General features: G+C 31.5%; 3 protein-coding genes and 2 pseudogenes across 5 annotated transcripts; 2 read left to right on the top strand and 3 right to left on the bottom strand.

Moving 5' to 3' along the window:
- Nucleotides 1-769: 769 nt before the first annotated feature.
- On the bottom strand, nt 770-13,650 carry LOC145188760 (adenylyl cyclase-associated protein). Of its 2 annotated transcripts, XM_090087115.1 has the most exons (15): nt 13,554-13,650; nt 13,220-13,360; nt 11,199-11,233; nt 10,993-11,061; nt 8,038-8,115; nt 6,538-6,591; nt 6,328-6,417; nt 5,896-5,978; nt 3,228-3,336; nt 2,936-3,137; nt 2,630-2,820; nt 2,396-2,519; nt 2,082-2,164; nt 1,548-1,691; nt 770-1,470 (listed from the first exon to the last, which is right to left on the bottom strand). In XM_090087115.1, exons 2-15 carry the CDS (start codon nt 13,323-13,325, stop codon nt 1,381-1,383), a joined length of 1,458 nt encoding a protein of 485 aa, XP_089943241.1. In that variant the 5' UTR covers nt 13,326-13,360; nt 13,554-13,650; the 3' UTR covers nt 770-1,380. The 2 variants fall into 2 exon arrangements, with proteins under 2 accessions (XP_089943241.1, XP_089943240.1); XM_090087114.1 differs by lacking the exon at nt 13,554-13,650 and having other exon boundaries at nt 13,220-13,380.
- LOC149888720 (uncharacterized) lies at nt 11,677-12,203 on the top strand (annotated as a pseudogene).
- A 100-nt stretch (nt 13,651-13,750) lies between the features above and the next one.
- On the top strand, nt 13,751-15,289 carry LOC145181370 (uncharacterized). Its single transcript, XM_090087116.1, has 2 exons — nt 13,751-14,423; nt 14,546-15,289. Exons 1-2 carry the CDS (start codon nt 14,159-14,161, stop codon nt 14,719-14,721), a joined length of 441 nt encoding a protein of 146 aa, XP_089943242.1. The 5' UTR covers nt 13,751-14,158; the 3' UTR covers nt 14,722-15,289.
- A 3,177-nt stretch (nt 15,290-18,466) lies between these two features.
- LOC149888719 (uncharacterized) lies at nt 18,467-19,803 on the bottom strand. The gene is made up of 2 exons (XM_090088350.1): nt 19,167-19,803; nt 18,467-19,044 (listed from the first exon to the last, which is right to left on the bottom strand). The coding sequence occupies exons 1-2, from the start codon at nt 19,429-19,431 to the stop codon at nt 18,869-18,871; spliced, it is 441 nt and encodes a 146-aa protein (XP_089944476.1). The 5' UTR covers nt 19,432-19,803; the 3' UTR covers nt 18,467-18,868.
- A 2,183-nt stretch (nt 19,804-21,986) lies between these two features.
- On the bottom strand, nt 21,987-25,181 carry LOC149888718 (zinc finger MYM-type protein 1-like; annotated as a pseudogene). Its single transcript, XR_016452653.1, has 4 exons — nt 24,749-25,181; nt 24,531-24,641; nt 23,891-24,441; nt 21,987-23,780 (listed from the first exon to the last, which is right to left on the bottom strand). The product of XR_016452653.1 is annotated as a zinc finger MYM-type protein 1-like (transcript).
- Between the last annotated feature and the right edge of the window lie 1,389 nt (nt 25,182-26,570).

The following is a 26,570-nucleotide window of genomic DNA, read 5'->3' as shown; positions in this document are numbered from 1 at the left end:
CTTTATTGGCAATCATCGAAATCCATGATGACAGTTTTCCTGAAATATATTGCAAATATATATTCTCAAAAATAGGGATGATTTTTGGTTTTAAACCAAAATAATCATCTCTCAGAGGTTACTTTTATTAAGAATTACAGGTCGATACTAACCGAAGACCTATGTTAAAAAATATATATCCAGAAAGGTATCTTCATAACGCATTTCTTATTCAAAACCAAATAAAGTTGTTACTCAGCAAAAGTAGGGGGAACCGCTTGCAATCATAAACTTCAAAACAAAATATAGTTATTACTCAGCACAATTAGAGGAAACCGCCTGTAATCATAAACTTGCGAAAGGTTTTCTCTTCTTGCGCGTTACTTTACTTTCGCTGAATTCAATAATTATACTCTAAAAAGTATTTACCGTGGTGTGATCTAAAAAAGTTCTGTGCTTTAAGAAAGTCCTAATTTAAGAAATGACAAATTTTGTATATATAAAATAAACATTTTAAGAAAAAACTTTAATTATTTTAACTAGATATCTAGTTGAAATAACTGTTATTTTCCCCAAATGTTCATTTTATATAAACAAGACTTGTTATATCTTAAATTAGCACTTTCTTAAAGCATAAACTTTCTTAAAACATAGGACTTTTTTAGGTCACACCAAGGTACCTTTAATTAGAAATGTTAACACTATCACGTTTTACTGCGGCAAAGTTGGATATGTTCACGTTTTACTTTAGCAAAATAAGATTTTCTCAATTACTTTATTTATAAAGCTATTTAAAAACGCAAGAAACTCTGATATATTTTCGAAAACATTTAAAAATTATTTTACACTTACTAAAATAGTTCACTGACTACAGAAAATTCAAGTTATATAAAAAGAAAGAAAATGTTTTCGTAAGAATTGCTTGCTTGCGCATAATACTATTCGTTAGTTCTTTCTTACCATCGGTGTATAAAATAAAATAAGATTAAAAAGAAAACAATAAAATTTTTAAGTTTCCCTAGTAATGATGAATGATTAGTTAATTGGAAACTTTGGTTATTCCTATTTAAATTAATGGAGATGGTGATTTAAATTAATGGTTGATAAGGAACACTTCTACTAGTTTTCTAATGTTGCAGAGCAAAGAAAGTTATGTATTCTCTAAAAAAGCACAAAAAAGAGTAAAAAATAAAACACGAGAAAATAATTCAAACACAACAACAGAACAAATATTTAAGGTGATTTTCTCCATACAATGAGATAAATTCTTGAAGTGATATTTAGTTGCAAATATTTTCACAGTAGAGTATTTTAATAACTCAGCGTTATTATCAAAGTAAACTAAAAAAAGGGGCAAAGTAAAACACGTGTAATAGGTCAAGCTGCTGTTCCCTGTTCGACCTAAAGATTGAGGTCCATCGTAGTTGTGATAAACTTGCTTGTAGCAGGATTCCAAACTGTCTTGAATTGTTCAGGTAGAGGATATTCCGTCTAAACCAATCATAAAACATGATTAACTTTATTCGTTAGAAGGCATCAAAAGCGTTTCTAGAAAATGAATTACTTACAAGATCTCCGTCCGGCTTCATGACACAAATATTCATCTCACTAGACTTGGCAGTTACAATCTGCGACTCTAAGCACTTTGGATTAATAAAAACTTGTGCACCATCCGTTTTTTCAATAGATATTGTTGGTGCAAAACCGTCAATCTAATAAAAGATGTTTAAAAGTAATCGGTAGTGGATGTTTAGACAAGAAAATTATTAATCTGCTTATAAAATGATTAAATACTCTAAATTACTTTGTTATTTGTTTTAGTTACTTGGTTTTTAATAAACAGTTTTAATTACTTTGTTAATTACATTGTTAACTATTTTAAAATTTACATCAAGAGATAAGGTAACGAAACTAGTAGAACAACGTTCTAAAACTAAAATTTGTTTAACGAAAATTTAAATCATCAAATCCTCTTCAATGAAGAGTTAAGAAAAACATTGTCAATACGAATTTCAAAATTTAAACTTCATTAACAAAAAAAATAAAAATATTATGCGACTAAAAGTTCTCTAAAACAATTTTTTACATCAAGAATGACTTACTTGGACTTTACAAGCTTTGCAATTAGTGAACTCAAATGTGGAAATAACGTCTGTAAACACTATAACACACTTTTCGCAGCTATCTAAGATTAAAATCAATTTTAAAAGAATTTTGACCTTTCATAAAAAACGCTTGTGCAAGCCTAAAACGAAAAGTAAGGGAATGCTGTTTTGTATAGAGTAACTCAATAAGCAAAAGTATAACTTATAGACATTGATTGATATTTCAAAATACTAAGAAATATCCTCCAGACTTCTATATTATTAAAACAAAACAAAAAATATTACAAAAGCACTTCCGTTTGAAATTATACCTAAAATGATAGAGTTGACTTTCCCATTAATATGAACCTTTGAGGCATGGCACTTATACATGTAAACAGTTTGTTTATCATTGCATTCAGAGATCTCCAAGTTGGTGTTTCCATCTTGGTTTTCCTAAAGGCAATAAATACTTAGTTATATAGTTATATTTTTACATTTACAGCCATATTTTTAAGTTAACCTTTACAAGTCATTAAAATCAGTTGAAAAGATTTTGGACTTACAATGACCCATTTTTTATTTTGCAACTGGAACAGTGCTGGCTTTTTTGCAGGTTTTGAAACAGGAGCACTGAACTTTTTAAGATTTGGAGGAGTGTAAGGTCTAGGGTCTAATGCTGAGCTTTTCAAAGGTGGCTGGTTACGAAGCTCAGGATTCTTATGAGTTTTCATATCATCAGTAACCTTCTTCAACCCTAAACAGAAAATACCCCAATTAGGTGTGCTATATCAATCTATTAGCTAAGAACAATTATACAAAATAGATAAGTTTTCATAATTTTTAGATAAAAACTTGAAAAAGATTTAAACCTGCTGTGACTTCAGATCCTTTGCTAAGTTGCGCAAATAATTGGGATCTGGAATCTTCAGAACTATGACTACCGGTTACTGCATGAGTTACAGTTGGAGCTTGAATAGGTGGTGGTGGAGGTGGTGCAAAACCAGAAGGAGGAGGAGGCACAGGGGGTTTGTGGGCAGAGACAGCTAATGCTGCTGGTGTAGCAGCAGACTTCTAAAAGGGGAAAAAAAATTATGTGTAATATAGAATATTACATGTAATAACAAATAAGAACAACAAAAGCTTTTTGTAAATAAGACCTACTTCTTTATTCCACATCAATCCTGCTTGGTGGTGGTCCTTGACATAAGCTGCAAAGCCTTTCAATAGCTGAATGAATGAAGTAGCCCAATTGGCTTGCTTAGGATCTGATCTAAAGATAAAGATTGAATAAAAATATTTTTTAAATGCAACATATTTTTTTATAGAATATCTACATTCTGCAGATATCTAATGCCTGGTCTTCAAACTGCTCATGTGAATTAAATGCATTAAATGTGAACACTGGCCATTAAAAAATAACAAGTCTTAGTATAGCCTAAGAACAAAACTTGGTAAGGCTGTCAATTAAATGGTTCATTAATTACACCATTTTATTCAAACTGCAAATTATTTTGGGTGTATGTGATTAAAATCACAAAGTAATATCATTAATTCAGATTATTTAAATATTTAACAAAAATCTTCTAGCATATAAGTAATTTTACAGAATATTACTTTAGAAATACCATTTTATCTTATACTACACTAACAGTACTAGAAATTTTATAACAGTGGTATTTCAACATAGTACTCTGTTAAAATATTTTAATAGATTACTACATTGTATATTTAACAGGAATGTACAAGCAAAGTGCATGGTAATGGAAAATTTTAACTGGGCCTTAACATGTAGTATTCATTAAACTAGTCTTAAGATTTCTTTTTTTGTATCTACATTAGTGAATAAAAGCAATAAATTTTTAAATACCGTTTTACAAATTTAAATTTTATCTCATTTACTGGTAATCCCTCAATTAATAGCATCAGTTTTGTAATACAAATTCCATCATTCAATCAAAAATATTCTGAACCCATCAGTTAGCTGAAATCATCAGTGAGCTGAAGGCTCAATGAATATGAAAAATTAAAATAATAGAAAAACTGGTTAGTTTAGCTGCATTACCACTATATTAGCTAACATTTGCACCCTGGTTAAACTTTCTCAGTTTTAAATTTAAGATTTAAGAGTTTATATTATTCAAAAAACTGTTGCTCTATTTTAATAATAAATATCACAAATAAAGTAAACGTCAAAAATTAGAAGGAACCATTCATTCATCATCTTGACCAATGATATGTAAATAGATCTAAACTACTCATCTGTGATTAAAATAAGTGGTTTGGCCCCATGATGGATTGGGAAAAAGATTCTAATTACAGAATTCTACAGGGAAATTTAAATTACTATCTATATAGTTTGTAGTTAGTATTTTAAATTTCCCTGTAGAATTTAAATTATTATCTGCATTGAACAGCCATTTTCATTTTTAGTAATGCACAATTAACTAAGCCTAGTTTATAAAAGTATTTCATGGCACATCAGTTAAAAAAGAACTACAAATAGGAAGCCTCCATTTGTTTACTACATGTACTACACATGTTTGAAGATACATCTTGATAAAGCTCCCACTTGTGTGTTTCTTGCTAGGTTTTGAGAATTTCTATAGTGAATGATAATAGATAACAACTTAAAACTATAGTTAATTACTAAGATATGGAAAAAAGTTATGCTAAATTTTTATTTCCCAATTCTGTTTGACAAACATACTCAGTTGCTTTTTTGTTGCATTTTTTAAGCCTAATCACAATTTAGTATTTATATGCTTAGTATATTTATATGCTTAGTATTTATATGCTTAGTATAATTATGCTTACGAATTTGTCACAAATATTTATAAGTTTACAAAAATGTTTGTAAGTTTTAAACGTATAACATTTTATTTCTATGAGCTTGAAAAAATTTATCTTAAAATACTGGATAGAAGAGTTCAAAGCAGGCACCATAACAATTTTTTGCTTACATGAAATTTGGCTTTTAATTAATCTGCCTAAATACCCTAACAATTACACAGCTACACCTGAGCTTTTAAGTTTTTTAAGTTTTAATTTTACTAAGTCTCAAAATACAAAAAAAAAGTACATCATAAAAGTATATCAAAAGCACAAGATAACCAATCCTAAGAACAGTATTTTTGTTTTAAACCTTTTATACTATATGATCAAACCTTATAAAAAGCTAATAAAAAAACTGATGGGTTCAGAATACTTTAAATTGAATGAGGGAACGATCAAACCTTATACTATAGGATCAAACCTTAACAGAATCTTGTACATCTTCAAACCTACATATTGGATAAAATATATATGAAAAGATTCTTTTACACATTAGAGTACAAAAGATAATTAGATTTTTAAAAAAAGTAGTAAAAAAATTAAAGATCTCACAGTTTCTTGTACAGGTTGTCTACATGAATTAATATTGCACATTAAGTTGAAACTAGGGGACTGGTATAAAAACTTGTGTTGTAGAAATAGTCATGTAACAAATTTTACACCTAAAATTTTCTCTATCAAAATCAACATTTTGCAAAGATCGCTCTTTTAACAAAAACTACAGCTGATATGCTACAAATTATTGTTAAAAAATCTAAAACATTTAGCAACTCAAAGATTATTAAAATAAAGTTAAAGCATTTCATAGAGCAAAACTCAAATTCTTTTCTGTTGATTTTTTAGTTTACATAAAATAATTTTATTATAACTAATTAATCAATTACTCATACTGCTTAACATATTGGTTACATTATAACACTATTTTTTGTTCATCAACTAGGCAAGAAATAAAATAAATCCTATGAAATTGCAATTGTAAAATAAAAATATTACTCACTCTCTGAATTCTTTCAATAACTTATTTGTATAAAACTGTGCAGACTCTTCCATTTGTTGAATATATAACACAGGTTTAGGAGCCTTAAAAGAAAAAAAATTATATGGATAACATTTCTAGCTTTTACAAGATAATGACAATAAATATGTTTATCATTTTGTTTTTGGAATACACAGTTCAAAAAAAAATTTTTTTTTTTTTTTGACAGAAACAAACCAATTCATATTAAACCATTATTAAACTTTAAAAAGAGAAATTTAAAATTTTTCATGAGAAATGAAGAATCTCCACATTCTATAAGTAAATTCGCACCATAACTTGTTTTTTATGATACACTTTCATTTTTTTTTATCTTAAGACAAACTAAATATTAACAGAAAAATGGCATTGAATATGAAAATATATATATATATATATATATATTCTACTTACCACACCCACCCAGCCTAAAAATGGAAGTCCCTCTGAAATAGCAGACAAGTGATTGAATTGCTTGCTTGACCTATTCTTCTCACGAAAGTCCTATTAATAGTTTTAAATATACATTTTTAAACTTAAAATAAAGAACATAACTTAAGGAAATCCAATAAAAAAAAAACTCTTTTAATATATACATATTTTTTAAATAAAAATAAATCTTACTTGTACTTTGGAGATTGCTTCACTTAAAGGCTTTAACAAACCTTCCAAATCAGTCTGTAATTTATATATATAAATATTTATAGTATTGTAGAAATTTTGTTAATATTTCCAGTAAGAGTGCTCAATACAGCATAGTTAAGTTGAGCGAATATATTATTATTATACAAACTAAATAACTAGTTTGGTTTAAATAACATTACTTAAAGTTTCGCGCATTAGCGATCATCAAATGTTATAAACCATGAAAAAAAAGTAACAACAAAAAATATGGAAAAAGTGCTGTGGAGTGTCTGCTGGAGTGTATGGAGTGTACCGCATCAGTAATATATCTTCAAAAAAAGAAGTTTTTGATAGAGCCGTACCATTTTATAACAACGCTCTCAATTCTTGTGGATATAAAAGAAAAACCTTTTTCAATCAAAACACGCCAAAACATGATGCAGGATCTCAAAAATGAAACATTATATGGTTTAACCCCCCATTTTCACTGAACATTAGAACAAACGTAGCAAAGACATTTTTGGGTTTACTTGATAAATGCTTCCCTAAAGACCATAAATTTCACAAACTTTTTAACCCGAACAAAGTAAAAGTTAGTTATAGCTGTCTTCCAAGCATTAAGAAAATTATTACTGCTCATAACAAAAGAATGCTATCTAATTATACTCACAATAATAGCCAATCATGCAATTGCTGACAAACCGCTGCATGCCCACTAAATGGAAAATGCCTTAAGAAAAACCTTATTTATGTTTGCAATGTAAAAACTCAGCAGCAAGAAAAGGGGCATTATCATATTGGGCTCACTGAAAAAACCTTTAAAGATAGATGGTATAAACATATGAATTCTTTTCATTATGAAAGTAAGGCAAACTCCACTGAACTTTCTAAACTTGTATGGGAGTGTGAAAGCAAAGGTTTAGAACCCATCCTTACGTGGAACATCCTTGATCAGGCAGAACCATTTAAATCTGGTGACAATATTGTAATTTGTGCTTGGCCGAAAAGTACCACATTATCACGTCAAAACTAGGCTTGCTCAATAAACGAAGTGAGCTAACATCAAAGTGCCACCATGAAAATAAATTTTTAATAAAAAACTTTAATGCCATCATACCAGACACTCGATAGCACTTTTTTCGTATTTTTTGTCATTACATTTTTTTACGGTTTATAACATCTGATGATCACTATTGCATGAAACTTTAAGTAGTGTTATATAAACCAAACTACCTATTTAGTTTGTATAATAATAATAATAATAGCTAATAACAGTTAATAATAATAATAATAGTAGTAATAATAATAATAATAATAATAATAATAATAATAATAATAATAATAATAATAATAATAATAATAAAAATAATAATATATATATATATATATATATTTAAATCAAAACATAAGTAATTAATAGTTTAGTATGAACCCTTATAATAAAAATACAAACTATGTTTGTATGTATTACATACAAATATAATATATATAAATATTAACCTGACTTGGACGATTATGTCGCGCAGCTACCTCCATTAAGACAAGATGACAGTGAAATGCTTCATTAACAAATTTGCCCTAGAAAAACAGAAATAGTTTTGCTTTCTTTTTCAATAATAAACTATTTCATGATTCTTAAACTTTTGAAAGAAATAAGGTTTTTTTTTTTTAAAGATAAATAAAATAATAATTAAATATATATCTTAAGTTGAACACTTGGTGTATCTTTTGCGCACTTGGAACTTAGTTTCTATACAACTTTCTAAAGAGATTTTATTGTTAAAATCTTTTTAGGGTTTAAACATACTGACTTTTTTTTGAATAAGTTCCTGTATAATAAATAAATTAACTTTATGTAAAAAGATTGAAAAAAAAGACCAATATTCCTCTATAATTTTTTAAAAAAGTTTTATATCAGGTTGATAAAGTTTTACTCATAAAAAGTATTACTCTCTAAAACATTTTAAAATTTTCTAGAATTTTCTGGAACTTTTTAAAAGTATATATATAAGAGATTTGGGAGAAAACAATTCAACTTTATACTTTATATCTTATCAGTAGAAATATGTCACACAAGATAAGTTATACTAAAATACAAAAGAATAAGGTTATTTGGAAAAGTAACCTGATGAGATATCAGCAATCACGTAGAAAAAAAAATGAAGAAGTATTATATTATTAGAATGATTGGAAAAAGAAAAATGTAGAATACTACTCCAAATTCAAATTATTGGACAATACCAGTTTTTCAGAGCAGGAGCCAAAGAAAAAAAGTCGTGAATAACAGAAGTAATAATAAAAAAAAATAAAACTAGAGAACAAAAAAATTAAACCTTTCACATGCTAGATCAAGTATTACAAACAAAGCTTGACAAGGTACTGAAGACTTATAATAAATCAGGAAAGATGTATATGATGTGTCAGGAAGAGAAAATGGGATGCTCTGAATGAACTTTTTGATATTACAAAAAGATAATGGTAAATGTTTTATCTTTGTAGAAAAAACAACTGTACTATCCACAAGTGAAAAGCAAAAGAGAAGTGGGGTACTCAACAGGTCAAGTTTCAAGTATGAAAACAATTCACTCTTCTAAAAGTTTAAAATATGCTGTATGCAAGCTTCAGCATTAACATCATACAACATCTTGCACCTAGCAGAATTGAGTTTGAAGACAGCAAACATGAAGATGTACTTGTCTACCACCCAGTAAATATAACAAGAGCAAAGTTGTAATACATTTTGTGACATCTGCAAAAGTATCAACAAATAAAAGTGCTAAAATATGCAAAAAACTGTCATACGACACCCAACTCCAATTCAAGCAAAAAATCAGTATTCAAAGAGGTTGTTAAATAGAGGAAGAAATGATAGAAAAGTTACAGATGAAACAATGGTCTTTGCATTTTGATGGCAAACACATAGAGGGAAATGAATATTAGGTACTTGAAAATGAAAAAATTCAAGTAAAATTAGCGCATTTAAAAAGTTGCAAGGCTGTAACTATTACTGCAGGAATTACCAAAGTTCTTGATGAATACAACTTATGGAATGCAATAAAAAAAAACTAGTTTAGTTGCAACAAATGTTCTTAGAGAAGGGTTTTACTAAGCCACAATTTATTAGTTGTCAGCATCAAATTCTGGACAGAATTCTCCAGCTAGTAATTGATAAATAATTTGGTGGTAACAAAACATCTCCAGAAATTGAATGTCTGTTTGTCTAAACTGGTGAAAGGAGGAATTGAAAGCACAGTTTGTGAACTGAGCAGAAAAAATCTTTTACAGATCAAGGTGGAGAGATGACAAAATTTTTGTATCATCTAACATGGGTGTTCAGATTATTTGAGGAAAAAGGGCATTTTTTGTTTATTTACTTTTAAAAAACTCATAAAATAAACAATAAAAGATGAAATTCAAATTCAATTCAATTTTTCTTTCAACTTTCATCTTATACAAATATATCCTGATCTAAAGCTAATACACTAACAAGATGTAATGCAAAACAAAAATGTCAATATATAAAACACAATGGTATAATATTGTGAATATTTAGTGTAATAGCACCAATTATGTCCAAGTGACAAATGTCATTAACTGGTAAATAATATCTAACACATAATAACAATTCACCAGTAATAAGAATACAATCCTTGTATTCATTATTTAGCCTACAACAAGTGAGACTTTGGAGAAGATATACAGATTCATGACTGGGCAGATTATTGGTTTACTAATCAGATGTACAATGAAAAGGATTTCAAGAACTTATCAGAAACATTGAAACCCTGCAAAAAAGCATTCTACACTTATTGGCAAATTACTGGAAGCAGGAGTCACCCATAATCAACAATCAGTGTACAGAACGCACAATTAATGTGACATGGGAAGTGTTTGCTACCTGCAGAAACAAAGATAAACTAAAACATTAATTTTTTATGACTAATAGGCATTTATGCACAAGTATTGGAACATTAGAAAATTTAGAAGTTCTTCTTTGGTTTGTGTTATAACATATACATTTTACATAATAAATATACAGCTATACGTGCCAAAATCTGTTCTTTGATTTTGGAGTGAAATTTTTTATAAAATTCATTAAGTAATTATTTTCTTTAGTTTTAGATAAACATTAATTGAACTAATATACAGGAATATAAAAAATTATAGGATAAGCAGTATCAGGTTTTAATCTAGATTTTATAGCATATACATTTATTTGCATAATTCAACTAAATATCACATTTGTTAGCAAAATACTAATTCTTTTCTCACTATCAAACCCTATTTTTTCAAAACCCCTTTACTAATTAACACAAACGCCTTGCTGTTTCTAAATAAGCACACACAAGGAAAATGTAATCAAACAATATTTGAATAGATGCTAACCTAATAAGTTTTATTTTACATAAATATTTAAGTCCATTTTTAAAAACATATTTCATACAAAAAACATACCATTTGTTCCAGCTCACCTCCAAGGGCAATGGTATCATTGACAAACCCAGACAGAAACTTCGCATTGAACTAAAAATTACAAACTTTAAACATGATTCTTTTAAAACTTGTTAACAAAATGATAAACAAACATACCAGAAGTATTTTAAAGAGAATTGAAATTGAAACAATTTCACTGTATTCTAAAACATATTAGACTTTCTTACTACTTTAAAATCGTCAAACCAAGCTGGATCATCATCTAAAACAGAAGTTATATGTATATGTGTGTTTTTGTGTGTATATACATACATACATACATATATACATACATACATACATACATACATACATACATACATACATACATACATACATACATACATACATACATACATACATACATACATACATACATACATACATGATTTTCATTTCACCAGCACAGCGTTTTAATATGAGATAGATATTTTAGTACTATCTATTTTTTTTTTAATAAATTTATTTTTTTCCTGATGACTTTTTTTTTTACATAATAATAAACACATCTTGTGAAAAGCAAGCTGTAATCAGTAAGATAAGTGTCCCAAAGTTGCTGCTTTAAATTTGTCATTCAATTTAGACAGCTATATATTTTCTGACTGATTATTTTAATTTTTAGATAGAACATAAGTAGAACAGATAAACTCCCTACATGATGACACCATGGAAGACCATCTTTAAGCTGTTGTTCGATGTCTCTCTTCAAAAAGAGTTGACTAAACTTATGGATGTAAAGATCAGATAATTGATATCTGCTGTAATACAACTGCAAGCAATACAGGTGAAGTCAATGAAGCAGTCAAAATTTTAATAGATATTTTGAAAGCTTAAGGAGACACATATATGAAGCAAGCATACCTCACTATATGGCTACTCTTACTGGGAAGAAAGCTAATAATCCAAGTAGGGATCTTTATGTCAAACTAAAGAAGTGGCCCAAAAACTGTGAGAAAGTTAATGAAGAGAAAATTTTATGTAACTTGGACTTGCAACAGGATGATCAAAAGATTGGGTCTGTTCTTCACACAGGTGCAGAGGGAGCAAAGATATTTTTGACAAATTCAACTACTGCTATGGTATTTCCAAGGAATGTTTATGGAATAGTCTGTAAGCTAGCCTCCTTCCTTGGAGCAGAAGTACAAAACTTCAAGTTCTATCCAGATAGTGTATGCTTTGAGAAAAGTCAATAAAATTAAAAATGCTTTGTTTTTGAGCATGGGATGCAATATCTGGTACTTAACTCCCCAGCTCTGTGTGTTATTCTAGGGGATCAAGAAGTCCCAGCTGAAACAAAGCTACAAATGCTGAAAGTTCTAGTTGAGTTTGAAGAGTCAGAGAAGTTTCAACATTGTAACTCATCAAATTTACAAATTGGAAAGAGCTACCTGAGCTGATTTCTGTGCAAAACTACCTTCTTTTCAAACATTTCAACACTTCAAGAGCAAATATAGAGTGACTATATTTGCTCTTGAAGTGTTAAAATGTATAAATAAAGAGTGACTCAATTATAGTCTCAACACTGTAGATGATCTTCACCACTCTCAAATGCAGGAGTTTATTGTATGGATCAAAAACAACTCTATTGTTAATGATATTGCAGAAAGGAATATTGAGTTCAATCATGATCTTATTGCAGCTACAAGAGATGACAACCACCTTCAAAATGTCCTTTTTGTTGTTAGAAAGTTTAAAAAAAGTTTGCCTAAAAAAACGATCAAAAAAGAGTTTGAAAACTTTTGAAGAACTTGTATTTTTTGTCTAATTTTTCATCACAATAAAATCTTTAATTTGCAAACAAATTAATTTTTATATCATTCATTTTCATTTACTTACATCATTTTATTATATTTCCAGATTTATAATTAACAAGCTTAAATATTGGGAAAAGCAATTGCAGATAAGTTATACATATCTTTTGTTTTCTTATTTTCAAATGAAAAGAAAATCCATAATGTAAAAGCGGTGTTTTATATTGAGGATCAGTCAGCTTAAATTGTAAAAAAACAAAACATTCTTTTAAGAACTCGTTTTGATATATATATATATATATATATATATATATATATATATATATATATATATATATATATATATATATATATATATATATATATATATATATATATATATATATATATATATATATATATATATATATATATATATATATATATATATAGTCACATGTATTAAAAGACATGCTTACCTACTGCAGCTTTTATTGTACTTCCCCCACCTCGAGAAGCTACAGCCTCAAGACGATTGGTAACTGCTTCTAAGCGACTCACAAGTTGCTCCATGTTAGAAGACATTTCTGACTTGTATAAAGGGGTGTTTTCTAAAATTTCTAAATAAGATATAATATCTGTGGTCAAACACACTCAATTCATTTATAAAATATCTGTTAATAAAAAAGATGAAGTGTGTGTATGTTTTTATTAATCGTTTTATAGGGCATTGCCATGGTGGGGTGTTGCCAGTAAAAATAATGATTAATAGACATAACTATGCATTCATAATTAACTTGATATTTTTATTACCGTATTCAAAACGTTAAAATTTTTGTTTCCTTCCGTGGGCGTGCACTTGAATTCCAATGTAGCGTTAATTCCAGAATGGTGCTACATGCAAATATTAATGGTATGTAGCAGAGATAAAACAATCGAGATACGGTTTTCGAAATCGTATATTTTTTGTTCGACTTTGAAAGCCGTCAGTTAGGCGAAGTTTCTTAAATTAAACGGAGTTGAAATCCGTTCAACTTCGAAAAAAAGTTCATTAAACGATGTCGAAATCCGTTTAACTTCGAAAAAAAGTTAATTAAACGGTTACGAAAGCCGTAAAAAGTTGTAGCTTTAATTTTAAATCGATTTTGAAAACCTTTAAAAGTCGTTAAAACTTAATTAAAACGATGTTGAAAGCCGTAACAAGCCGTAACTTTAAATTTAATTGACTTTGAAAACCTTTAAAAGTTGTTAAAACTTAATTAAAACGATGTTGAGAGCCGCTAAATGTTGTAAATCAAAATTTTACGGTTATGAAAATCGTATAAATTTGTTTACATTATATTTAACGAATTTGAAAACCATATAACTTTGTTTATGTTATTTAACAAGATTTAAACATTGTAAAACATTAAACAAATATGCCAAAGACCCATCGCTCGCTGGTTTGGCAGTACTTCCTGAAGGAATACAGAGGAGATAAGGCCTATGGTGTGTGCAATATCTGCAAGAAGGACCTAAAAATGAATACTGGGTCAACATCGACCCTGAGTTGTCACCTGCGATCCAACCATAAGGATGAGTACATCGAAATGTGTCAGAATCAAAAGATACAGAATGAGGCAGAAGCTGCCAAGGAGGACAAAATTGAAGAGGCAGAAGATGAATTGGAAACAGTTGGCACTGGTAAGTTAGTTACATAATGGATCTTACGATGCGATGTAGCGAAGTTATACAACTTTTTTTTTATGTAAACAACGAAATCCGGGGTTAATTCAATGTTAACAAATGTATACAATTTTTTTTAGGTCACAGGAAAAGAAAAAGGGTTCTAAAAGCCAGAAAGAATCTGTGCTATCCAACACAGAGCACCACTCAACTTCGTGGTGACATGGAGCTCATGATTTACCTTGCAACTGACAATCAGCCTTTCTCCATATGTGACTCTATCCTGTTCCAAAGACTGCTTGCCCACTTTGACTGAAGGTTTAAGGTTAAAAGTGGTGCCTGCATGGCTCGCTTCAAGTTACCTCTCCTCTATAGGAATCTGCAGATGGCCATGAAGAGCATGTTTGACAAGGAGCTTCCTCATTGCGACCGAGTTGCAATCAGCACTGACATCTGGACCTCACGCAACAACGACCCATTCATGGCGGTGACTCTTCATTACATCACCAAAGAGTTTGTTCTACGAAAGGTAACTGTTGGAGTTGTTCCATTCCCAGGTAAGCACACTGGTCAGAACATTGCTACTCAGTTGGACAACTTGGTTAAACGTTTTGAGTCACTCAAAATGGTCAAGAAGCGGGTTGTTGTGTGTGATCAAGCTTCAAATATAAAAGCTGCACTGAGGAAGTCAGAGACTATTGCTGATCTTGAAAGTGGTTCAATCACGTGCATTGATCACAAGCTTAACATGGCCCTGGAAAGGACTGTCAACAAACAGCCTGATATCAAGGCTGCTATCGATGCATGCAGGACAATCTCCGCCCGAGTCCATCACTCTCCTCTTGCTAAAGGGGTGTTGAAAAAGAAGTGCCTCGAGATGAATGGTAATATTTTTAACTTTTTAAGTAGATACGAATACGAAGTTTTACAACTTAATGTCAAATTTTTACAAGTATTTTTTAATTTCAAACAAAGTTTTCTAAGAGTTTACGATTTCATGCGAGGTTTTTTGCGAAATTTTATTTTAGTTTTTGTTTCAGTACCCTACAGAAAGATCACTGCTCCTTGTGCAACCAGATGGAACTCTGTCCAGATGATGCTCCTAGACATCAACCATCTTTAAAGTGTGCTGTGTGCTCTCCGGGCTGACAAAAAGGAATGGACCACACTCATTCCTACGGATGAACAATTTGAGCTGGTTGCAACCATTCTGCCACTCCTGACCACATGCCGAGTCATCTCTGAGTCAATGTCGAGTGATAAGAAAATGACAATGGATAGAGCACTGACAGCCATTGTTCATCTTGTGGATAGGTGTGCTTCTCTGAGGGTCAAAGAAATAAGAAAGAACAGTGTCACTGGAGTAGATCCTTTCATGGTTGAGCTCATTGTAGAACTTGAGAAACGATTCCCAAGAGGAGGATGTGGCATCATGCCTTATGCTGTAGGCTGCCTATTGCACCCCTTCTTGAAAGGCTAAAAACTGCACGCTTATGGTGTCAGGGATGAGATTTTTGACAAGTTGAAAACCAGTCATCCTACAACAGCATACTGGATGTCAAACCAGCAAGGTACAATCAATGTCTCAGATGAGATCACCGATGAGTTTCTTGAAGATGATGGTGAGACTGAATTCTGGAAGGCAGCAGCAAAGGTAATAGCTATTAAGTATAATATAAAATAAATTTCTTTAAAACTAGTTAAATATACATCTACTAATCTTAATGCAATCGAACAAACAAAGTCATAAAAATTTTAATTTGAGGATACGATGCCATACGGGGGAGAGGGGGGGCGGTTCAAAGTTAAACGAACTTTTTAAAAACTATTTGAATTTAAACAATTTTAGATTAAAGAAAGCGAAGTTATACGAAGTTTACTAAACGTTTACTAACTTCCTTCCTTTCTTTTAGACTGTGTCCAGCCAATTCAGGCAGACAAATGCTACAGCTGAGGGTCCTCCAATTTCCGTTGAGTGGGCAAAATTCAGAGAAACAACTGTGATAGATTCGAAGGTTAATGTCCTTGACTGGTGGAGGACACATCGCAAAGAGATGCCCATCTTGGCAGGACTTGCACGGGAGTATTATTGCCTGCCAGCCTCAAGTGCCTCAAGTGAGCGGGCCTTTAGTGAAGCTGGACAGGTGGTCCACGAAAAGAGATGCAGGTTGTCTCCAAAAACCACTGAGAAGTTGGTCTTCATCAACGAGAACTTCGATCTCTTAAACTCCTTTGTACCAATTTGGGAATACCACTCCATGGAAGAGCAAATGGCAGCAAGATCTGCTCCAGACAGAAATCAAAATGATGATGATGATGATGATGATGATGATGATGATGATGATGATGATGATGATGATGATGATGATGATGATGATGATGATGATGATGATGATGATGATGATGATGATGATGATGATGATGATGATAAAAAAATGTAAACTCCAGTATTGTTGAACTGGAAAGGTGAGACAGACATCATTTAGGCTCCCAAGGCCAGGAACTTGCACAAAAAAATGAAAATGAAAGACTGGAAGCGGACAACTAAATATTCTTTACTAGGGAAGCATGCTAGGATTATTTTAGATTAGGTAATCGATAATATGCAAATAATTTTTTTCACATGTTTAAGAAATTGGATTTATGAAATCTAGAATGATTATTAAATGAAAGGGTTTTAGCATATCTTTTGTATATTCTGTATTTCTGTAATGTTACTGTAGTGTATACTTCAAATTTTTATTATTAAGAAATAGAAGGGCAGAGATTGCTAGCATATACCAAACCAGTTATCACTTCACTTTACTTTATACCGATGTCTTTGAACCTGAACATAGTTAGCTTCTCATCGATTGTGATTTTTTCCAAATCTAAGGGATAGAGTAGGAGTCTAGGAGAATAGAAGGGAAGAGCATAACAGTACTAGTACAGCCACATACAAGTTCAGCTTAAAATATGGCTTATCAGTTCACTTCACTTTAAAATTTTTGCTAATAGAGCTTGAAGTTGAAGTCATTAAACTTGAACTTGAAGTCATTGAGCTTAAAACCTGAACGATGTCACGCGACGTTCGTTTGTATACTTTTTGTATGCACTCGTTTCGTTTACTTAAACGATTTCGAAGACAGTTAAATTTTTGGAAGTGAATTTGAAAGCCGTTAGAAATTTTAAACAGTTTTAAAACACGCCATTTTCGAATTTACACAACTTTTTACGATTTTGAAAACCGCGAAAATATACTTTATTTGAACTAATACGATTTTGAAAACCGTCAAATTAAATTTTATACAACTTTTTACGGTTTTGAAAACCGCGAAAATATATTTTATTCGAAGTAATACGATTTTGAAAACCGTTTAAATAAATTTCATACAACTTTTAACGATTTCGAAACACGTTCACACACGACTTTTTGCGACGTCGAAGCTTCGACTTCGACTTCGAAACACATCAACCTCGATTGTTTTATCTCTAGTGTGAACAATGGCTGTCAGTGCTCTATCCATTGTCATTTTCTTATCACTCGACATTGACTCAGAGATGACTCGGCATGTGGTCAGGAGTGGCAGAATGGTTGCAACCAGCTCAAATTGTTCATCCGTAGGAATGAGTGTGGTCCATTCCTTTTTGTCAGCCCGGAGAGCACACAGCACACTTTAAAGATGGTTGATGTCTAGGAGCATCATCTGGACAGAGTTCCATCTGGTTGCACAAGGAGCAGTGATCTTTCTGTAGGGTACTGAAACAAAAACTAAAATAAAATTTCGCAAAAAACCTCGCATGAAATCGTAAACTCTTAGAAAACTTTGTTTGAAATTAAAAAATACTTGTAAAAATTTGACATTAAGTTGTAAAACTTCGTATTCGTATCTACTTAAAAAGTTAAAAATATTACCATTCATCTCGAGGCACTTCTTTTTCAACACCCCTTTAGCAAGAGGAGAGTGATGGACTCGGGCGGAGATTGTCCTGCATGCATCGATAGCAGCCTTGATATCAGGCTGTTTGTTGACAGTCCTTTCCAGGGCCATGTTAAGCTTGTGATCAATGCACGTGATTGAACCACTTTCAAGATCAGCAATAGTCTCTGACTTCCTCAGTGCAGCTTTTATATTTGAAGCTTGATCACACACAACAACCCGCTTCTTGACCATTTTGAGTGACTCAAAACGTTTAACCAAGTTGTCCAACTGAGTAGCAATGTTCTGACCAGTGTGCTTACCTGGGAATGGAACAACTCCAACAGTTACCTTTCGTAGAACAAACTCTTTGGTGATGTAATGAAGAGTCACCGCCATGAATGGGTCGTTGTTGCGTGAGGTCCAGATGTCAGTGCTGATTGCAACTCGGTCGCAATGAGGAAGCTCCTTGTCAAACATGCTCTTCATGGCCATCTGCAGATTCCTATAGAGGAGAGGTAACTTGAAGCGAGCCATGCAGGCACCACTTTTAACCTTAAACCTTCAGTCAAAGTGGGCAAGCAGTCTTTGGAACAGGATAGAGTCACATATGGAGAAAGGCTGATTGTCAGTTGCAAGGTAAATCATGAGCTCCATGTCACCACGAAGTTGAGTGGTGCTCTGTGTTGGATAGCACAGATTCTTTCTGGCTTTTAGAACCCTTTTTCTTTTCCTGTGACCTAAAAAAAATTGTATACATTTGTTAACATTGAATTAACCCCGGATTTCGTTGTTTACATAAAAAAAAAGTTGTATAACTTCGCTACATCGCATCGTAAGATCCATTATGTAACTAACTTACCAGTGCCAACTGTTTCCAATTCATCTTCTGCCTCTTCAATTTTGTCCTCCTTGGCAGCTTCTGCCTCATTCTGTATCTTTTGATTCTGACACATTTCGATGTACTCATCCTTATGGTTGGATCGCAGGTGACAACTCAGGGTCGATGTTGACCCAGTATTCATTTTTAGGTCCTTCTTGCAGATATTGCACACACCATAGGCCTTATCTCCTCTGTATTCCTTCAGGAAGTACTGCCAAACCAGCGAGCGATGGGTCTTTGGCATATTTGTTTAATGTTTTACAATGTTTAAATCTTGTTAAATAACATAAACAAAGTTATATGGTTTTCAAATTCGTTAAATATAATGTAAACAAATTTATACGATTTTCATAACCGTAAAATTTTGATTTACAACATTTAGCGGCTCTCAACATCGTTTTAATTAAGTTTTAACAACTTTTAAAGGTTTTCAAAGTCAATTAAATTTAAAGTTACGGCTTGTTACGGCTTTCAACATCGTTTTAATTAAGTTTTAACGACTTTTAAAGGTTTTCAAAATCGATTTAAAATTAAAGCTACAACTTTTTACGGCTTTCGTAACCGTTTAATTAACTTTTTTTCGAAGTTAAACGGATTTCGACATCGTTTAATGAACTTTTTTTCGAAGTTGAACGGATTTCAACTCCGTTTAATTTAAGAAACTTCGCCTAACTGACGGCTTTCAAAGTCGAACAAAAAATATACGATTTCGAAAACCGTATCTCGATTGTTTTATCTCTGGTTCACACACGACTTTTTGCGACGTCGAAGCTTCGACTTCGACTTCGAAACACATCGACCTCGATTGTTTTATCTTCTGCATCGAATAATTATAAAAACCGTAGTAGAAAAATTTCAAAGTGGCTTTTTCAGTTTGTTTTTTTTTAATTCGAAACTGTGTCCTTTTTATATAACTTTTTCTTATGTTGTTTTTTTTTTTTAATATTGTCGTTTTTTAATATTGTCATTTGTATTATATTAACTTTATATGTTATGTGTTGATTTTTTTTTTTTTTATTAGTAATTTATTATTATATTTTATTAGTAATTTATTATTAAAGAATATAGGTCAAAGTAATAATTGTTTATCCAATGTTTGTTAAGAGATATGTGGCAATGAAAATAGCCGTCTAGTTTGTCAATTGAGAGCTTACGATAAGAAAACTGCAACGGCAGCTTCTACAATTTTTGATAAATATTTGACACTAAGCATGCGCAATGAATGGGATTCCCTGAAATGCCGTTTTAAAACTTTTTACGCAACGTCAAAACATTGAAATTCGTGTTTTCTGAAAACGGCTTATAAATGGATCAAAGTGGTACTTGCTCCAAAAGTGTAACAAAGTAATTATCTAATTTCTGATACAAATTTAGGATATATACATAAGTTTAAATACACACACGCACACACACACACACACACACACACACACACACACACACACACACACACACACACACACACACACACACACACACACACACACACACACATATATATATATATATATATATATAAATCGAGTATCATATCGAGTAGTCTACATGGGTAGGAAAACCGTTTTAAAAAAATATACAGTGCTTCCACCGGAGTAACTTTTAACCCGTTATAACATAAAAACTCTTGAGGTAGTTGAAGTACATTGAGTAAGCGATATATATCACTACGTAGAAATCTAAATTCACTTTTGCAATCATCATCAGACATGATTTCTAAACAAAATTGCTTAACTCGGTAAATCTGGATTCTTAGACAAATTTAATTTTTACAGTTGTAAAAATTCCTCGTCGTCTATGATATTTGATTCTAATGCAAGTAATAAACTATTTCTAACATTTCTTAAAGGAGCCATTTTTAAATTTTTTTTGTTTATTTCAAGATGTTTTCTTTTTTTTGAAGCGGAAATTCGTAACTAATTTTATTAGAACACCGCAACTGCAAGTCGCAACCGCTCGATCAAGACCTTTGTCGTCTCCGTTGCCGTTGCAGTTTTCATATCGTAAGCTCTCTAATTATAAAGGACGGGACACGCAAGATTAATATATATTATTGTATATTATACATATATGCAGGGCCGCCGAGAGCCTTCAAGCCGCCCGGGACAAAACCTTTTTTGGCGCCCTTATAGATTTCGCTTCATATATATACTTAGCATAGAAGCAAAAAAATACATTATGCCTTTATAACTACTTTAACTTTATTTCAATTTTTGCTAACTAACCACAGCATAAACAATTCCTAATTTAAACAAAATTTTCGAGCTTTTTTCGAAGCAAATTATAAATTACTTCATCATATGACAATGATTTCGCGAGATCATTTTCAATAGACAACATCATAAGATTTGAAAGTCGCTCTTGTCCCATGGTGGCTCTGAAATGGTTTTTTATAATCTTAAGTTTACAAAAAGATCTTTCACTCTCTGCAACGGATATTGGCATTTTGTGAAAAATGATTAATATTCGTAAATTGCTTCGAAAATAATATATATATATATATATATATATATATATATATATATATATATATATATATATATATATATATATATATATATATATATATATATATATATATATATATATATATATATATATATATATATATATACAGGCCCGCCGCGATCCTTAATGACGCCCGGGGTCAAAATTTCACTTGCGCTCTATCATATCAACCGAATCCAAAAAAAAGTTTAAGTACTGTCCAAATGCTAATCTTTTTTTACTGAATTCTGAGGGCGTGGGTCGAGGAAGTCTCTAATAATTTTTTTAATATATTAAAAAAGAAATGCACAAATAGACATGTTATTGAACTTTATTTATATTGCAAGTAACTGTAAGTTTTAAATGTAATAGATATTTAATGCTTCAAGAGAAGTTTACTCTCCGGGCTTTATTCATAGCAAAATTCGTAATGACCTCGTCGTAGCACAGACTTTTTGCAAGATCGTGTTCAATAGATATAACTAGGAGATTAGTTAGCCGGTCTTGACTCATTGTAGATCTTAATGTTGTTTTTACTAGACCAAGCTTACTGAAAGACCGCTCTCCTTCGGCGATGGAAACGGGAATCGTGTTAAAAATGCGTAACAAAATGCATATTGATTCGAAGAGAGGCTCTAGACCTTTCTGATAGATTCCATTTAATAGCTTCATTGAAGTGAGATTTTCTTTTGGACCGAAAAGATTGGCGCGCTTCAGAGTATCCAGATGACGGACCTCTAAAATAAGTTTGTCTTCATCTACATCACTCACATAGATTTGCGCCAAAGTTTTACATTTCTCCTCCACGTTAGGTTGTTTAACTTCTTTTTCTTCACTCGACCTACTATTTGATTCTGAGAGCCATAGGAACGAGAAAATGTTCGTCATCTTTTCTGCAGCTTGAAATCTGTCTCTCATTTGTTGAATTAAAGTATTGAGAGCGGTGTTGAATACGTTCACCTCAAACTGGTTTTCATCGTTTTCGTAGAAATGAACTTCGTTACTTGCTTCTTCGTAAAACGATTTCCTCTTCCTTGTCCTTTTTTGAACTAATTTTGACTGAAATCCATAGCTTGCTAGACCGGAGGCAACCAAATGTGCTTCATTAACTAATTCGGGCCAAGAAGATCTAAATCTAGTAAGATCCTCGATAAGAGTCTTCATAAGTTTCATCTCATCATCTAGAGTAATATTTTCTGATTGAAATAACACGCTGACATAGTTTATTGCTTGAAGTGCTTTGAACCAGAAGGTTGTCATGATAATAAACTCAAATGACTGAATCCATTTCTCCAAAGATTTTACGTATTTCAAAATATCTCCAGTTAAATCAAGATCCCGAAGTTTCTGCAAAGAAAGAAGAATTTCTCGGGGTCGCTTAACCAACGGCTTTACAGCCTCAATGCGTGCACTCCATCGGGTTTGCGAGGTTTGATGAAGAGACAAACCAGTCGTCTCGGTCAAGATTTTCCATCTTTTTAGGGCTTCCACTAAAAAGATTGTAGAGTAACTGAATCTGGCCAAAATAGTTCTTCATTTCTACAGAAGATTCAAGGGAGTGAACACCAGCTAGGTTAAGGTTATGAGCGCTGCATGGCATGTAGAAAGCTTGAAAATTTCTTTGAAGAATGATCGCTTGTACTCCTTTGTACACACCAGACATGTTGGCACCATTATCGTATCCTTGACCTCGGGAGTTCTTCAGATCAATGTCGTTTTGCTCCAAGACGTCCATAATTAGCTTGGCAATATCTGCACCTTTCTTTTTTTCGAGATTTTCGACCCTAAGAAAACGCTCCTTAACTACCCATCTTTTATCAATACCATAGTAAACAAAGCGGAGAACAAAGGCAATTTGCTCAGTATGAGAGACGTCAGGCGTTCCATCGGCAAGAATGGAATAGTAAATTGCCACAATTCTTCCACACTCTTTGATAAATTCATTTTGAGAACTCCAACCCAAATAATGAGCAACAATTTGTTTAGATTCTTGTTGGCTGCGAGAAACTTCTTCTAGGTGTAACTGAAGAGTCTTGTTGTGCTTTGCGAGTAGCTCTATAGTTGCAAGAAAGTTGCCGTTATCGTCATCACCAATCATTTTTGATGAGCCTAAAACAAGAATTATAATTACACATATAAATCACGACTTTCTGTTTAATTAGAGTGCAGATAAATTAAAATGTAAATATAAATATAACAATTAACGTTCATAAATATACCTCTAAAGCTAAGGTTGCGTGATGCTAAGAAGAGAATTACATCTAAGATGCACCGCAGAATTTCACGCCACCTAGCTGCCTCATTTCTTACCAATTTATCTAGACTTGAATCAACCCCACACTGATTTTCCATGCTTTCCAGCGCTGTTTTCCACTTAATGTAATAGTCTCGATGGTGAGGATTGTTTATGTGGCTTTTTACTTTGTCAGCTAGCTTTCTCCAGTTTCCATTGATGCCACCATTCCAACGTAGAAGATGCGATTGATTACCAGCCCCTCAAGCTTGCTTGCTTCCGAAAAGTGAGCACGGAAAGCAAAGAAATATTTTAGAAGTTGCACTCCAAACAAGCCAATCTCTGTTTATTTTTTCCCCATTGCAAGTTATTTCGTGGAAAACTTATTCAGGAACCTTAATCTTGTTCGAGTCTCTCGGAAAAGATGAAGGATTTTTAGGAGGCCCCTGAAGAACAACTGCATCACGTTCTACTTTAGACATATTTTCAGCCCACAAAGCAGGATGTAAAAATTGCCTCAACCATCTTATCTTTACACTATTATTTCAAATAAGTATTTAAATAAGTATATTACTTACACAAGCTCAAAATGACTATTAAAAAAATCTTTGCAAAGCAAAATTTACCAATAAATTGTTTCCATTTTCAACTCTTGTTGCCGATATTGTGCTACTTGAAGGAGGCAGTGCTTCTTCTGAGCTCAAAAAATTTTAAAAAGACTCATTTCCAAAGCCATCCTATAGAAAATGAAGTAAATGATTTTAAAATCTCTTGATTTATATAGCAATAGTATAATAGGAAAGATATATGAAAAAGAAGGTTATGTTTAAATTAATGAACTTACTATTTCAAAAGCTTGACGTGTCTGGGAGGAATTTGTAATAATCAATGTGGAAACAGCAGGCCTATCCCCATCTCCTTTTTTTGTAGCTCGTATACCACAATCTTCGAGTGTACGTTTATTTTTTTGCTCATTTGCTGTCCTATTTGCCGCATTTTTTCTGTTTTGACAGCCAGAATCTTTTTTCTTGAAACTGAACATGTTTTGTTTTTATAAAACAGAATAATTCAAGTATTAAAGGTATTTTTATGTTACTTAGCGAATCTAAATGAAGTCTTGGAATCTCAGTTATGCAATGTACTTTAACTTTTGTTGATATATATATGTATGTATGTATATAATAAATATAGATATACATGTGTTTTTTATAAACAAAGCAGCCATTATGAGTATTTTCCCGCAAAAGTTTTGAGTAGTCTCAGACTTCCGCATATGAATTCGGATAATGCTGTATTGCTGAGGCAACAATTCTTAAACTCCTATTGTTACAATAAACTTATATTATAAAATTAGGAGTTTTTTTTTGAAGCCCTGTCTTTTTTATTAAAGTAAAAAAAAATTATTGTCAGGTGTGCGCCCCTTCTGATCCTGCGCCCGGGTAAAAAGTACCCAGTAACCCCCCGCACGCGGCGGCCCTGTATATATATATAAACCTATATATTTCTACTAACTCATCTTCAAATCAGTATTTTGATTAGTAGCTTTGTAAAACCAACGCAATTCTTGGAGCGTTTGTTTATTTTTTTCACATTCTTTTACCCTTTTGGAAGCCAATCTATTTTGGGCACCAGAAAGTTTTTTACGATTCATTATTAACAGTTACTGTAAATAACCGTACGCATCAATAAAATAATAGCATAGTCAACTACGCAAAATCATCAAAAAATTATAAACTCAATCTCAAAAAGCTAATGTCATAAATCAATATTTCAATAGTTAAATATAAATCTTAAACATGAATTACCATAAATAAGTTGATCGTAAAGAGTTGAAAAATTTTTACTATTACTTTCTAAATTCTGAATAGAATTATTTCTAAATTGTATTCACAGTTTGTTATTGCTAATTATCAACGTTTACGTTTTTTTTTACTTTAGTCTGATGAATGCGAAAATCTCAAGGGACATTTTTAATTTAACAGCGTATAGAGTACGAAATCATTGATGAGTTCGTATTTTAAAATTTTTTCGAGGAATTAAAAATAATGATATAACGCGAGTAATAAACATTTCAATTATGGCATTTTAAGATTAAAAAAACTATTTTTATATTACTTCGGCATCTGGCGCCCCATCGACATCTGCTGCCCAGGACAAACTGTCCCTTTGCCCCCCCCCCCTCTCGGCGGGCCTGCATATATGTATCCTATAATAATAATTTAAAATCAATCGCGCTGTACTATTTTTATTCCACTATCAAATTCCATAGCTTATTTCTTTTTTAAAATCACTCACGCGTGAAAACTGTTATTCTATTTAGTTGCATTCTACACACTCCACCTTATTTTTAAAAGCTAAAAAGTAAATTTATATATATATATATATATATATATATATATATATATATATATATATATATATATATATATATATATATATATATATATATATATATATATATATATATATACATATATATATATAAACACACACACACACACACACTAAAATGCAAATCATATTTACTAACACAAGAAGTACATAACAGCAACAGTACAAAACAGCAGTAATTAGTAATAGAAATCAGCAAAAAGTATGTAAATATTTATGTTAAAGAAACTTTAAATAAAGCATTCTATTTATTTAAAGAGGTTTTTAAATCTTAA

Source organism: Hydra viridissima, unplaced genomic scaffold (assembly GCF_058129835.1).
Source record: "Hydra viridissima isolate aposymbiotic clone 2 unplaced genomic scaffold, HvirCarnegie_v1 scaffold_5, whole genome shotgun sequence".
Taxonomy (NCBI): Eukaryota; Metazoa; Cnidaria; class Hydrozoa; order Anthoathecata; family Hydridae; genus Hydra; species Hydra viridissima.
The sequence above is the reverse complement of the archived record's forward strand: the minus strand, read 5'-3'. Positions and strand labels throughout refer to the sequence as shown.